The 16,481-nt window shown below is 41.7% G+C and overlaps 1 protein-coding gene across 1 annotated transcript in view; it reads right to left on the bottom strand.

Moving 5' to 3' along the window:
* Positions 1 to 1,037: 1,037 nt before the first annotated feature.
* SH2D1A (SH2 domain containing 1A) overlaps positions 1,038 to 16,481 on the bottom strand; it is a 31,072-nt gene continuing 15,628 nt past the window's right edge. The window contains exons 2-4 of the mRNA XM_040325148.1: positions 12,567 to 12,630; positions 6,778 to 6,907; positions 1,038 to 1,276 (exon numbers count right to left, since the gene is read on the bottom strand). Coding sequence (XP_040181082.1) covers positions 1,272 to 1,276; positions 6,778 to 6,907; positions 12,567 to 12,630 — 199 coding nt within the window. The 3' untranslated portion in view covers positions 1,038 to 1,271. The remainder of the gene's footprint in view (positions 1,277 to 6,777; positions 6,908 to 12,566; positions 12,631 to 16,481) is intronic.

Here is a 16,481-nt window from a genome sequence, read left to right on the forward strand (position 1 = left end):
CTCCAGAAGTGGTTTTGGCCCGCTCAGTAGATTGCTTAAAAAAATGCCTGGATTATTTTCTAAATGTACATAATATAACTGGGTACTAACATTTTATAGGTAAAGTTGACCCGGGGAAAATCCGATTGCCTCTCGGGGATCAGGAAGGAATTTTTTCCCCTGCTGTAGCAAATTGGATCATGCTCTGCTGGGCTTTTTAGTCTTCCTCTGGATCAACTGTGGGTGCAGGATCGTGTATATGGGATTGTATTTTTTTTTCTTCTTTTTTTTTGGGGTTAAACTAGATGAACTCTTTTTTTTCAACCTGACTAACTATGTAACTATGTAAAACTTAAAATGAAATGCTTGGAAATTGTTTAATTTAGTTTCATGTTTGTGTGTTGTGAACTGTAGCATTGCAGCTTATGCAAAGGCCTATGTTAGTGTAAAGAATATTATATTGGGATAGAATACCTATATATTTTTTTTAAGATATTATTGGGAAATATAAGAGAGCGATAACAATAAGTTTATAGATTATAGTTTTTTTTCTGCATGTTGTAAGCTTTTTTTTATATATATATATATATATATATATATATATATATATATATATATATATATATATATATATATATATATATATATGAATGAATGACTTGTATAGCGCAACGCATGCGAACTGAATCGCCTCTGGGCGCTTTTTCCAGCCAGTATCTGCTTGGCTGGTGCGGTCATTTGTTCCCCGTAAGGATCATGACACGCTAGGGACACACAGTCATACACACATATATATATATATATATATACTGGGCCAATTTTGGAAGAGATCCAATTTTCCTACCAGCATGTCTTTGGAGTGTGGGAGGAAACCGGAGTACCCGGAGGAAACCCACGCAGACACAGGGAGAACATGCAAACTCCAGGCAGATGGTGTCGTGGTTGGGATTCGAACCAGCGACCCTTTTGCTGCTAGGCGAAAGTGCTACTCACTGCACCACTGTATATATTATATACATATATAATATATAATATAATATATTATATTACCAAAAAAGCAAATGGATATACAATTTTACTACCAAAAAAAACATGGGTCCCAAAGAACAATTCCCAAATAAGGATGGATATCTTACAGAATAAAAGATTTATGGTTACTTTGATGTAGCACCAAATAAAACATATTGTTCAGGTCAGTCTTTTTTTGCCAATAAGAGTCTTTTTTTCATTTATCTTTTTTTTTTTTGCATAGCCAATACATCTAATCAAGGATATGTGGATGTTGATTTGCTTTAACCTGCAATAAGAATAATAAGGGAGAACAATGTGTTAATGTTCATTGTAAATATTTAGTGTTTTCATAAAACCAAACCTTTTCCATGTGTATGCATCTCCTATATAAACTGTACTCTTCTTATATCTTTTGGTAATGTATAAAACACATTTTATTAAAGCGTTTGTTAACCCCCCAAAAAAATGGATCCTTTTAAAGCATTTTATATGACACAGTGCTTGTCCTGGATCATTTGGCCCCCTGTAACACCTAAAAAACTTGGCTGTTCCTGACAGTTTCTCCCCACCCCTCTGTAAACTGACCACGGTGTATCATGGCTGCTGAGTTCTGACACAGTGGTCAGTTTATGTTCTGCTCTCATAACACTAACCTGTATACACCATCAGCACTGCCTCCTATTGCAGTGCCCCCCTCTGTTAATGATTTATAAATGTAAATGCTGTAAATATCTCATTTAAGAGCCGGGATTTCGATCACATGACCAGCCAGCTTTCTCCTCCTCCCATCCAGACTGACATCAGCATGGATATATCAACCCCGCCTGCTACATCTCAGAGGAGGAAAGGAGAATGCTGGCCAGTCATGTGATCGCAATCTCGGCAGTGAAATTAGGTATTTGCAGCATTTATTTTTATAAATCACACACCATGGTGGATGCTACAATAGGAGGCAGTGCTGATGGTGTATACAGGTTAGAGTGGCTGTTACCATTAAAATTTACTTTAAGGATGAGCTTTAGGGATGAGCTTTGTGTTTGAGTCGAACTTACGTTCGACTAAAACATTGTTTGTTCGATCGTTCGTCGAATTACGAATGTTATGGGCCGTTCGCGCCAAACTCGAGTGGCGTGTCACGGCCCATAATTTACTGCGGCATCGCAGTGCATTGCTGGCTGATGATTGGCCAAACATGCACTATGACCCGCATGCTTGGCCAATCACAGCTTGCAAAAAACGGAGAGCCATAATTGGCCAAAGCCAGGGTGACTTTGGCCAATTATGGCTCAGGGGGTTTAGTACACGCCCCACACTATATAAGGCCGTCTGGAAGTCGGCCTTGTGTAGTGTGTTGCAGTGGTTTACAGAGAGAGAGTGTCATTTTTTGGAGTTAGATAGAGCAGGCAGGCAGGCAAGTCAGTTACAGTGTGTAGAGGATATATATGCATCCCAGGTGTTGTATATACAGTTGCAATAAAAAGTATGTGAACCCTTTTGGAATGATATGGATTTCTGCACAAATTGGTCATAAAATGTGATCTGATCTTCATGAAGTCACAACAATAGACAATCACAGTCTGCTTAAACTAATAACACACAAAGAATTAAATGTTACCATGTTTTTATTGAACACACCATGTAAACATTCACAGTGCAAGTGGATTTAATAACTGGTTGAACCTCCTTTGGCAGCAATAACTTCAACCAAACATTTCCTGTAGTTGCAGATGAGACGTGCACAACAGTCAGGAGTAATTCTTGACCATTCCTCTCTACAGAACTGTTTCAGTTCAGCAATATTCTTGGGATGTCTGGTGTGAATCGCTTTCTTGAGGTCATGTCACAGCATCTCAATCGGGTTGAGGTCAGGACTCTGACTGGGCCACTCCAGAAGGCGTATTTTCTTCTGTTTAAGCCATTCTGTTGTTGATTTACTTCTATGCTTTGGGTTGTTGTCCTGTTGCAACACCCATCTTCTGTTGAGCTTCAGCTGGTAGACAGATGGCCTTAAAGGAGTTGTAAAGGAAAACATTTTTTTTGCTGAAATTACTGTTTACAGGGTATAGAGACATAATAGTTAACTGATTCCTTTTAAAAATGATTAAAAATAGATACAAATCAATCATATAATGTACCTACAGTTTCAGTTTTGTTTTTGCATGCTGTTTCCTGCTTCTGTGAGGTAGAGAAACATAAATCCAATACAGGGCAGTGATGGTTTGTAAAACGAAACTGATTGGTGCTGAGGGGTTTTAGACACACAGTAATCACACCTCCTTGATTAGTGACCACAGAGAGAAAGCTCCCATGACTTTTTTCATCAGGAAACAGACAACCAAGAAGTGTTCAGAACAGAGAAGGATTACAGCAACATCAGAGCAAAAACGAACAATGAGGACATGAAACCAGGACTGCAGTAAGGTAAAGAAAGCTATTTAGCTAAAAAAAAAGAAATTCCTTTAGTGACCCTTTAAGTTCTCCTGCAAATTGTCTTCATAAACTTGGGAATTCATTTTTCCTTCAATAGCAATCTGTCCAGGCCCTGACGCAGCAAAGAAGCCCCAATCCATGATGCCCCCACCACCATACTTCACAGTTGGGATGAGGTTTTGATGTTGGTGTGCTGTGCCTCTTTTTCTCCACACATAGTGTTGCGTGTTTCTTCCAAACAACTCAACTTTGGTTTCATCTGTCCACAGAATATTTTGCCAGTACTGCTGTGGAACATCCAGGTGCTCTTGTGCAAACTGTAAACGTGCAGCAATATTTTTTTTGGATAGCAGTGGCTTCCTCTGTAGTATCCTCCCATGAAATCCATTCTTGTTTAGTGTTTTACGTATCGTAGATTCGCTAACAGGGATGTTGGCATATGCCAGAGACTTTTGTAAGTCTTTAGCTGACACTCTAGGATTCTTCTTCACCTCATTGAGCAGTCTGTGCTGTGCACTTGCAGTCATCTTTACACTCCTAGGGAGAGTAGCAGCAGTGCTGAACTTTCTCTATTTATAGACAATTTGTCTTACCATGGACTGATGAACAGCAAGGCTTTTGGAAATACTTTTATAACCCTTTCCAGCTTTATGCAAGTCAACAATTCTTAATAGTAGGTCTTCTGATAACTCTTTTGTGCGAGGCATCATTCACATCAGGCAATGCTTCTTGTGAAAAGCAAACCCAGAACTGGTGTGTGTTTTTTAGGGCAGGGCAGCTGTAACCAACACCTGCAATCTCATTGATTGGACTTCAGTTGGCTGACACCTCACTCCAATTAGATCTTGGAGATGTCATTAGTCTAGGCGGGGTTCACATACTTTTTCCACCTGCACTGTGAATGTTTACATGGTGTGTTCAATAAAAACATGGTAACATTTATTTATTTGTGTGTTATTAGTTTAAGCAGACTGTGATTGTCTATTGTTGTGACAGAGATGAAGATCAGATCACATTTTATGACCAATTTTTGCAGAAATCCATATCATTCCAAAAGGGTTCACATACTTTTTACTGCAACTGTATATTTATACACTGGATTGAGTTTAGCTAGATCCGCTCTTCCTAATATACTGACAGGCAGACATGTGATTGTGCTAGCTGCAGTATTTTCACTTGGTGTACTGTCTGTGTTCTCTCCACAGTGTGCACCTAAAGCTACGTCAATAGATTTGCTGGTGTTCTCATATTAATTCCTACAGGCAGGGATCTGCTCATATTAATACCACAGGCAGGGGATCATTCTGCAAGTATTTTCACGTGGTGTACTGTGTCCTCTGCACAGTGTGCAGTGCACCTAAAGCTACGTCAATAGATTTGCTGGTGTTCTCATATTAATTCCTACGGGCAGGGATCTGCTCATATTAATACCACAGGCAGGGGATATGCACGTATTTTTCACTTGGCGTACTGTGTCCTCTGCACAGTGTGCACCTAAAGCTATGTGAATACAATTGCTGTTGTTCTCATATTAATACCACAGGCAGTGGCTGATCAGCAAGTATTTTCACTGCGCCCACCAAGACGGGAAAAGTCGACTAGCGACGACGTAAGAGAATGCGGCGAACGCGCGTACCTTCGTGGATCGCCGTAAACGGCTAATTTGCATACCCGACGCGGAAAAAGACGCAAACTTCACCCAGCGGGCGCCGGAGTATTACACCTACAATCGGAAGGCGCACGAAGCCGTACGCCTGTCGGATCGAAGCCTAAAGCCGTCGTAACTTGTTTTGAGGATTCAAAACAACGCTACGACGCGGCAAATTTTAAAATACGCCGGAGTATCAGTAGATATGCCGGCATATTACAACTGTGAATCTGGCCCTATATATTTTGTGAAACATTGTAAAACCCGAATAATAAAGATCAGATTTTAAGTAAATCAATTGCAATATGTGTGGTCAGTGTTTCCTAATAAACCGCCAACAAACACATTGAAAAGTCTTGTGTCATGAGTCTAGTGTGTGTTCCTCTTTAATGTTTCAAGTCTTGTTTTTTTCTGGGTTTGTCTCGACTTGTCTCTCATGTTTTCTGTATTTGTAGGAACGTATTGTCTCTATTTTTACCGGCCAGTGTAGGTGGACTAATAGAATACTAATAGAAGGATTCTACACTCTTTGTGAGGCGTATTTGCCTGGAGACCCATGGAGTAATGTTACTTTGGATTCAAGTCCATGTCTCCCCAAGGTTTAGACATTAATGGCTGAGTGTTGAGTTATTTTGAGGGGACAGAAAATTTACACTGTTATACAAGCTGTACACTCACTACTTTACATTGTAGCAAAGTGTCATTTCTTCAGTGTTGTCACATGAAAAGAAGTGAGGGGTGTACTCACTTTTGTGTGATACTGTATCTGCTTACATCCCGTACTGCCATTGGTAGAATTAACATATGAAGGTATTGCTTTAGGATCTGATGGAGGATATGAGGAAGGCATAATCCTTCTATTATTCTTTTATTTAATGCCAGTATTGGTAAACGCTTGATCATATGGTTATCTATATATCATATGAGCCCACTGCTAATTATTTAGTATAGTGTTTTCCCTCTTCTGGGAAGGCTGTCCACAAGGTTTAGAAATGTATATTTTGGAATGTTTGACCATTCTTCCAGAAGTGCATTTCTGAGGTCAGGCACTGATGTGGATGAGAAAGGACTGGCTCACATTTTCCGCTCTAAATCATTCCAAAGGTGTCCTATCAGGTTGAGTTCAGGCCTCTGTGCAGGCCAGTCAAGTTCCTCCACCCCACACCCCCAGTGTGTACGAGACATCAGAGCTGATAACATGGCGGGAAAACTGGTGGGAAAACTGGTTGTGTGTACGATGCATCAGAGCTGATAACATGGCGGGAAAACTGGTGGGAAAACTGGTTGTGTGTACGATGCATCAGAGCTGATAACATGGCAGGAAAACTGGTGGGAAAACTGGTTGTGTGTACGAGGTATCAGAGCTGATAACATGACCAGAACACCTTGAGAATAGATAAGTATATGCATCATCCTTATACAGCAGGGGTAGGCAACCTCTGCCCTCCAGCTGTGGTGAAACTACAAGTCTCATGAGACATTGCAAGACCCTGACAATTGCAGGCATGACTCCTAGAGGCAGAGGCATAATGGGATTTGTAGTTTCACCACAGCTGGAGGGCCGAGGTTGAGGGGTGTGAGCAGTTTTAAGCTTAGTTAGATCCACTTTAGGGGATGAGGGGGTACATATTATATCTATGAAACAAGCTCAGACATTTCTGAAATTGTCCCAGTGCAGTATCACAGTACATCATATTGTAGTATATTACCTTTCATCTTTGGCGATTTTCTCTCAACAGGATGTTGCAGATGAGTTGCAATCCCTTGGCCTGGCTTCTGGTAAGCACATATTAGATTCTGAACCTTTCTAAACATTCTTTTAGGGACACCTGGTGCAGCCTATGGAGTAACAGACATGTATATTCAGCAATTTCTATAGCACAGTTCTTAATATTTATTGTGATATCATTTTTGCATTATGATATGTTAAGTGAGTAATTCTTTAAAATAGGAATATACCCAAACAGGCCCAAACGTAGCTGGTCTTTGGAGAATATAAGGCCCCGTACACACGACCGAGTTTCTCGGCAGAATTCAGCCAGAAACTCGATCGGAGCTGAATTCTGCCGAGAATCCCGGCCGTGTGTACACTTTCGGCCGAGGAAGCCGACGAGTTCCTCGTCGAGCCAAATAGAGAACATGTTCTCTATTTCCTCGTTGTTCAATGAGGAAAGTTGGCTCGCCGAGATCCTCGGCGGCTTCACACAGAACTTGACGAGCAAAACGATGAGTTTTGCCCATCGAGTTCCTCGGACGTGTGTACGGGGCCTAAGGGTTTACTGACACTGGAGTCTTGGGACACAGTGGGTGGATGCTGACCAATCACTTTTATGGCACAACTATTAAGCCCTATACACACTATCAGTTTTCCTGCAGGTTTTTCTCTTCAGATTTACCAAAACCATGTAGTGCAAGGGCCTGCCTGATTGCATACAAATTGAAACTCTTGAGGTTTGACCTCATATTAGATGGTTTTGGTAAACCTGAAGAGAAAAACCTGCAGGAAAACTGATAGTGTGTATGGGGCTTTCGATGTACTTATCAGGTCAGATGTGTAAATGGAATAAAGAGCACCGTTGTCAATGTGTTCCTTTCTCTGGTTACACTATTTCCTGTCAGTAAAGTTGAATGTAAGGTAGAAACATCAAAGACACATAAATGCAAGTAGTTTTTCTTATCATTTCTTTCACTGTCTACAATATCCTGCACCTGTTTCCAGCTGATGAAATAACATTTATCAATCCAATGCACTGACATGATTGAAGACAAGTTCTCTTCTGTACTTGCACCTTTTACATTGAAGGACAGCAATACGACAAAGTGGATGACAGCAGGATTGTTCTCTGCACTGATTCTGATAATAGGCTCATTTAGTGAGCAAGGGGAAACTTTCATAATTTCAAACATCCAATCATATGTAAGCCAATTTTTTTTTTCAGCTTCCCCAATTCTTCATAATTCAAAGTGAATATAGCTTTACCGTGTTTACTTGCTCAGTTTTTATAATGAATAATATTCTCTACCCCTTTCGTACAATAACCACATAGATTCAAAAGCTGCCCATGGCTAGAGAAGAATCTGAGTGGAGGCATAGGGGTTGATTTAGTGCAGGGGTCCTCAAACTACGGCCCGCGGGCCGGATCCGGCCCGCCATTGTGATTTACCCAGCCCACGGACTGCCCCTTTAACATTGCAGCAATCCCCCTCCCCTCTGCTACCTTTTTATCACACAAAATGAATAACATGACAGGTCCGGCCAAACGGCGGATCTTTTGAGTTAAGCAGTGGGGCGGTTTCAGCAATCAAACACCTGCCTTTCACTAGCAAAGTCACCCCCCCCCCCCCCATTGTCCGGACCTGCCATGCTTCACGTCTTGTGTGATTGAGGTAGCAGAGAGGCGGAGTGCTGGGATGTTCTAGAAGGGGCGGCAATGTAATATCGATGGGGGATCTGTGATGGGGGAGATCTGTAATGGAGGGGTCTGTTATGGAGGGCTATGTGAGGAGAGTTTGTGTAGTGTGGGCTTTGTGATGGGGAGTCTGTGATGGGGGGGATCCGCTATGGGGGGACCTGGTATGGGGGCCTTTTGATGGGGGGAATCTGTGATGGAGAGGAATCTGTGATGGGGGTTCTGTTATTGGGGTCTGTAATGGGGGGGTCTGTTATTCTGGGCTTTGTGATGGGGAGGAGTTTGTGTTGGAGGCTTTATGATGGGGAGGATCTGTTATGAGGGCTTTTTGATGGAGAGGAGTTTGTGGTGGGGGTCTGTTATTGGGGGCTTTGTGATATAGAGGAAATTGTGTTGGGGGGCTTTGTGATGGGGGGTCAGTTATTGGGGGCTTTGTGATGGAGAGAAGATTGTGATGGGGGGCCTAATATGGGGGAATTGTTGATGGGTGATCTCTGAGGAATCTGTGATGGGGGGTTCCAGGATGAGGGGGGTCTGTGTTGGGGAGGGGTTCTGTGATGAGGGGAGTCTGTGAAATACCATTAAGTTTATGTTGATTAAAATTGTTCTTTATTTTAAATATTGTATTTTTCCTGTTTTTTTGCACTTGAAATAAGATGTGTGCATAGGTTCATAGGTTCCGGCCCCTGTCGGGGGCCACAGTCTGAGGGACCGTGAACTGGCCCCCTGTTTTAGTGTATGATGTGGTAGTCTCGCGCTACCACTGTGTATAAATAGTGCAAATTAATTGAGACAGCTGCTTTCACTATATGGCGTATCCGTGGCTAATTGGTAAGAAAAAGTGGGTAGTGATGCATGACGTAACGCGTAGGGCACGAGTGGAGGTATACCGGAAGTGACGTAGTTAAGGAAATGGCTCTTAAATGTAAATTTTTTAGCTGTCTTTTTTAAATAAACTTGTTAGAACGTTATCACACTATGAGAGTATTCTTTTTCATACATTCCTACTGGGAGGATACAGGAAAGGACCCTTCAGGAATATCATAGAATCGACATAATAATCAGAGAGAGCAGAGTATTGGGAATATATGCAGAGGACCCGCAGAGTCGACCCGACCATATTACACCACTGTTGAGAGATATCACTATATGCTTTATCAAATAAGCATATTTAAGGTGAGAGGCCAGAGAGCACAGAGGTGACACACAAAGAAAGGGATACAGTCACCTTATATTAAGGACAATCAATCATAAACAATGGTGAAGGGATACATCTTGCATAGTTATATAGACTTCACTAAGGCCTCTTTTACACTGGGGCGGGAGGCGCAGTGGCGATATAGCGCCGCTAAAAATAGTGGCGCTATACCGTCGGAATTGGAGCTGATTCGGCCTCTAGCGGTGTGGTATTAACCCCCGCTAGCGGCCGATGAAGGGTTAATACCGCCCGCAATGCGCCTCTGCAGACGCGCATTGCGGGCGGTATTACCGCGGTTTCCCATTGTTTTAAATGGGAAGGAGCGGTGAAGGAGCGGTATACATACTGCTCCTCTCACCGCTCCAAAGATGCTGCTAGCAGGAGATTTTTTTCTCTCCTGCCAGCGCATTGCCTCAGTGTGAAAGCCCTCAGGCTTTCACATTGAGATGGCTGGGCAGGAGTTTTTCAGGCGGTATAGCAGCGCTATTTTTGAAAGGGGTCTAAGGGCATTTACTACTGAAGGAATTCTATGTCTTTTTGTTTTATGGATATTGCATTTTTCAAGTTTGTGTGCAGATACATTTGTGTCCATTCTTGAGACACATGGGGGGTTATTTACGAAAGGCAAATCCACTTTGCACTACAAGTGCAAACAAACTACAAGGGCACTTGGAAGTGCAGTCGCTGTAAATCTGAGGGGTAGATCTGAAATGAGGGGAAGCTCTGCTGATTTTATTATCCAATCATGTGCAAGCAAAAAAGTTTTTTTTTTTTTTTACCTTGCATGTCTCCCTCAGATCTACAGCGATCTTTCAGTGCAATTTCAAGTGCACTTTGCACTTGTAGTGCAATGTGGATTTGCCTTTAGTAAATAACCCCCATGGTCTTATTTATATTATTGCACAGGAATTATTGTCACTCATTGTATTATATATGGTGAGTTGTATTACTGCATTGGGGTTGTTTGTTAAAGGAAAATAGACTTCGCACTTTGGAAATGCAGTTTCACTAATTTTCTCCAGAGCTTAGTGAATGTGGTGAAGCTCTGCTGATTTTCATCCTCCAGTCACGTGCAAGCATTATTTTTTCCCTGATTGGGTATTATGCAAAGTGTAGTTTCACCACATTCACTAAGCTCTGGGGGAAGTTTAAGCAGTTGTTCCGACCTGGTTGTGAGCATGCGCAGGTGGATGCGTCCACGTCATGGCGCATGCGCAGTTCGTGATACGTATCTGTCTGGCGCTTGGACCATCATTTGCATGGGGGTCACACCTCATTTGCATGGGCCACGCCCACTTCCACCTGCGCCAGCTTACGCCTTCGAATCCCACGCCACGCTGGCGCAGCGTTGGGAGCACTGGCTTGTGGAATTCATTGCTTGCCTCTCTGCACTGCGTTGGCATAGCGTACATTGGTTACTCTACGGCGGCGTAATGTGCGCCCACTCTCTGTGAATTTGGGCCATAGTGTATATCCAAGTGATGCAGCTTTTTTCTCTATAACATTACTGTTTTAGAAGAAACGGAACAGAGCAGGAAAGGGCAGAGATTCAGGGCTCAGTAATTACTGAATGTTAACCACTTCCAGACCGCCGCATGTACATTTACGTTGGCAGAATGGCACGGACCATCAACGTACCTGTACGTGCCTGCCTAGACGTGGGTCCGATCAGTACGGCTTCAGGAGCGATCCGCCCCCTCGCGATCGCTCCCCGGAGCTGAAGAACGCAAACGTAAACACAGCTGCTCCGTGCTTCACTGTGGCTGCTGCATCGATCGAGTGATCCCTTTTTATAGGGAAACTCGATCGATGACGTCAGACCTACAGCCACACCCCCCTACAGTTGTAAACACACACTAGGTGAACCCTAACTCCTACAGCGCCCCCTGTGGTTAACTCCCAAACTGCAACTGTCATTTTCACAATAAACAATGCAATTTAAATGCATTTTTTGCTGTGAAAATGACAATGGTCCCAAAAATGTGTCAAAATTGTCCGAAGTGTCCGTCATAATGTCGCAGTCACGAAAAAAATCGCTGATCGCCGCCATTAGTAGTAAAAAAAATAAATAAATAAAACTATCCCCTATTTTGTAAACACTATAAATTTTGCGAAAACCAATCGATAAACGCTTATTGCGATTTTTTTTTACCAAAAATAGATAGAATACGTATCGGCCTAAACTGAGGGAAAAAAATTTTATATATGTTTTTGGGGGATATTTATTATAGCAAAAAGTAAAAAATATTGAATTTTTTTCAAAATTGTCGCTCTATTTTTGTTTATAGCGCAAAAAATAAAAACCGCAGAGGTGATCAAATACCACCAAAAGAAAGCTCTATTTGTGGGGAAAAAAGGACGCCAATTTTGTTTTGGTGCCACGTCGCACGACCGCGCAATTGTCTGTTAACATGACGCAGTGCCGAATTGTAAAAACCCCTTGGGTCATTTAGCAGCATATTGGTCCGGTCCTTAAGTGGTTAATGAAACATCATACAAAATGTTTCTCATCAGCATAGCTTCATGATGGCAGCTAGGGCCTGCTAGGGTGAAGCTTGCCAAGAGAACTGACATGGATGAAGCTTTGCAATAGATTTTAATGCCTGTGTCAGAATAAGCGCTGTGCTTTGATAATCAAAGTCACAATTACACACGACAAATACTTGAAAAGCACCTTCCTTTCTATTTATATTATACCGAGGTAAACGAAAGGACATGAATGTGGTTTGAACAGTTGTTGTTCTTTTCATGCTGAAATATAAAGATTATATATTGTATATGATTTTAAAGGTAAAAATTCCTTCTTTAAATGCATACAAATTGTACTTTCATTTGGCGGTCCTTAAATATTTACTGACAAAATATTTACTGAATTCATTAAAATCCATACCTCTGCTGACCAGGAGCCAGTTATTGTTTGAGACACTCTGTAGGTATAAACTACATCCTTATGCCTGCAAAATAAAAAATGTGGACCAAGTTCTGTTAATATGAAGCTTTATTAAAACAATCAGGTTCATGAATGAAGTTAAAGGTAACAACATACCCAAAAATTACCCATCACTCTCTAGGTCTTTAAATAAACGTTTTTGTTGTACAAAGTTCCCTACATGAAAGCCTGAGTGAAGTACTAGTGATTTTATGTATGTAGTAATAAATCCTTAACATTTTCTACCCCAGCACGTGCAGTTTGCAACTTTTAAAGCTGCAGGCGCCTGCTCCCCCTGAACTTCCCAGGAAAGGGTTACCAGTGGACAGAGCAGTCTATAACCAGTCTGTGTAGGGGAGAAGGGTAGTGCCTTACCATGTTAGAGGCTGTGTGTTTCTATTGATGCACATAGTGTAGGGAGACATAATTCTAGTCCCTGCATGCAAGGTTGGCTTCATAGAAAGTAAAAGCATCCACCCTGATACAGGAAACTTGGGACAGCGGTCATGACAATAGCCTAAACCAAAACATAGGCAAGGATTAAAAGATAAACAATCTACATTCCCAATAAGTGATTAAATCAGCTAATATCACTTTAATTTCACGAGCACCCGAGACCCCCAAAACTCTGAACCACCTGACATGCAAAATTCAACTTTTTTAGTTACACCAATGGTCGGGCCTCTCCTTTCTGCCTTTTGAGTTGTTAGAACTAAGCTTTCTCAAAGAAAGTTAAGAAATGCCCCTGGGGTTTCAGAGATTAGGTACGGTAAGTTAATAATTTTTTTTTTTTGTATATTAAGCAGTATTTTAAAAGAAGCCATAGGCATGAGTACAAAAGAATGCAAAAATATATGAAGCTATGTCTAGTGTTGGAAATATATAACTTTAAAGCAGGGTTGCACCAGTGTAGCTGCTGACTTTTAATAAGGACACTTACCTGTGTCCTTATTAAGGGAGGGAAACAGGCAGTGGGGCCTTGCGGCTTCACTGCCTGTTTCCTACTGAGCATGCGCGAGTCTCGCAGTGCTGTATGAATGGGCGGCTGCTCTTTGGGATACACCCAGTTCCCAGAAGGCAGCGCGCCACATTCCCCAGAAGACAACGCGAGGATGAAGACCAGCCTTGGACTAGGAAGAGGCAGATTAGAAAGATCCGCATAGCAACCGCAATTTCTGGTAAGTAAAAAAAAAATGTTTTCAATTTTTTTGTAGAATTTTGGTGAATCTTTTTTTAGGGTGGACCACCACTTTAACTTACAGGAGAACTACTTTGAGAGAGAAAAATTGTGCCCATGATTGTGAGGTTTTTAGGGAAGCATAGCTGCTCCTCCATCCATTTAACATATGATTACTGTACTATGGGTTTGATTTACTAAAAATGCAGAGTGCAAAATCCGGTACAGCTCTGCATAGAAACCAATCAGCTTCCAGTTTTTTTTGTCAAAGCTTAAAGGGGTTGCAAGGCAGAAGGTTTTTTTTTTTATCTTAACGCATTCTATGCATTAAGATAAAAAACCTTCTGTGTGTAGCAGCCCACCTCAGCCCCCCTAATGCTTACCTGAGCCCCCTCTCTATCCAGCGATGTCCACAAATGTCTCAGCCGTCCAGGATTCTCTCTCCTGATTGGCTGAGACACAGCAGCTGTGCCATTGGCTCCTGCTGCTGTCAAAGTAAGTTAGCCAATCAGGAGAGAGAGGGGGAGGAGCTTTGTAGCTCCGACAATGACGTCACTCTCGCGCATGCGTGTGGGAGTCTAATTTCCAGCTAGGAGCTCTGATTTTCCGGCAGCATCAGCGGCTGCATGCAAAGTGAGATGTTCATTTTACCTACAGATGAGCCTTATTATAGGCTTACCTGTAGGTTAAAATGTGCTAAAGGGGTATACAACCACTTGTATACCCAATCAATAAGCATTTTCTTTCTTTACCACCACTACTGTTTTTCTATTATTATTACTTGGACTTTTTACTGAGATTTCCTTTATAACAACAACATAAAATTTCTTAAAGGGGAGTTCCGGCCACAATTTCACTTTTTAAATATAAATGCCCCTGTAATACACAAGCTTAATGTATTCTAGTAAAGTTAGTCCGTAAACTAAGGTCCGTTTTGTTAGGTTGTTACAGCATTTAGACACTTTATAAATAAGAAATTGACTGGGGCCATCTTAAGTGTGGGCATCATGAAGCCAGACTGTATGACTTCCTGGATTTCAGCCTTGCAGATCTCGAACATGCTCAGTGCTGCACAAGCAGTGTAATAGGTTTCAGATCAGGTTTCAGCACCTGTACTGTCCAAGTCACATGATTCTTCGAGACTGGAGAGTGCACAGACTCCTGGAAAGTTACACCCACTACATTCCCAGGAGTCTGTGCGGTGTAGGTTAGGAAGCTTAAGCACCTAGGTGAAGGAAGAGGGAAGATTATCTATTCTCCCTAGCAACAACACTTTGAAGGCATCTAAAAAAAAACAATTCTTAAAGGACTAATGAAATTTTTTTAATGTTATATTTATGGGTGGAACTCCACTTTAACAAGCAGTATTCGGGACGATGAGCCTATTGTTCTGGGCGGACGTCATATGACGTTGCGGCTTCCCGGGCCACTAGGGGGCGAGCACGCGCACCGCGTCACTGGTAACCCAATGCGCATGCCCAGTAACTGAGCAGGACCGTGGATCTGTGTGTGTAAACACACAGATCCACGTCCTGTCAGGGAGAGGAGACCGATGGTGTGTCCCGTGTACATAGGGACACTGATCGGTCACCTCCTCCAGTCAGTCCCCTCCCCCCACAGTAAGAAACACTCCCTAGGGAACACATTAAGACCTTGATTGCCCCCTAGTGTTAACCCCTTCCCTGACATTCACATTTACACAGTAATCAGTGCATATTTATAGCACTGTTCGCTGTAATCGCAGATCACCGCCATTACTAGTAGAAAAAAAATAATAATAATATTTAAAAATGCTATAAATCTATCCCCTATTTTGTAGCCACTATAACTTTTGTGCAAACCAATCAATATATGATTATTGTGATTTTTTTTTAACAAAAATACGTAGAAGAATACATATCTGCCAAAACTGAGGAAAAATGTTTTCGCTCTTCTTTTGTTTATAGCGCAAAAAATAAAAACCGCAGAGGTGATCAAATGCCACCAAAAGAAAGCTCTATTTGCGGGGGGGGGGGGAGTCGTCAATTTTGTTTGAGAGCCATGTCGCACGACTGCGCAATTGTTATTCAAAATACGACAGCGCTGAAAACTGAAAATTGGCCTGTGCAGGAAGGGGGTGAAAATGCCCGGTATTGAAGTTGTTAAACAAGCCATCCCTGATTTCCCCAACCGTTTAATGTGAAGTTATTCATATAAATAAAAGCTAAAATTTTAATGCCTAGGTTATGAAATTTGAAAATGATTTTCTTAGCGACTTTCATCAATACAGAGATAAACATAGGCTTGCTTTAAAATGCTTTTACTGCATGTTCAGAATATGTAAATGTTTTTTTAGTGTGTATGCTTTGGGCACATGTTTATGTTAAGCTCATTTGCCTAGCTCTGGAACTTCAAGGGTTAGTACCTGGTAAAGTGGTACATTCTGTATACTCTGACAGGTTATTTACAACTCTCTTCTACTAACGGAACTGATCTTATCTCAACTGAACTGCTTTACCTAATGTGAAGCACAATTTACACCACCACTTCAAAGCTTGCACTTCCACTAGAGACATTCTCCTAGTACAAGAGAATCAGACCTGAATTTGCCAATTTTAATTTCTCTTATGCTCTTATTTGTAGAATTTTTTTGTGATTTTTTTGAAAATATATTCACTTGTGCAGACACGAAAAAAAATTCTGCACTTCTGTTTTGTGTG

Source organism: Rana temporaria, chromosome 9, assembly GCF_905171775.1.
Source record: "Rana temporaria chromosome 9, aRanTem1.1, whole genome shotgun sequence".
Taxonomy (NCBI): Eukaryota; Metazoa; Chordata; class Amphibia; order Anura; family Ranidae; genus Rana; species Rana temporaria.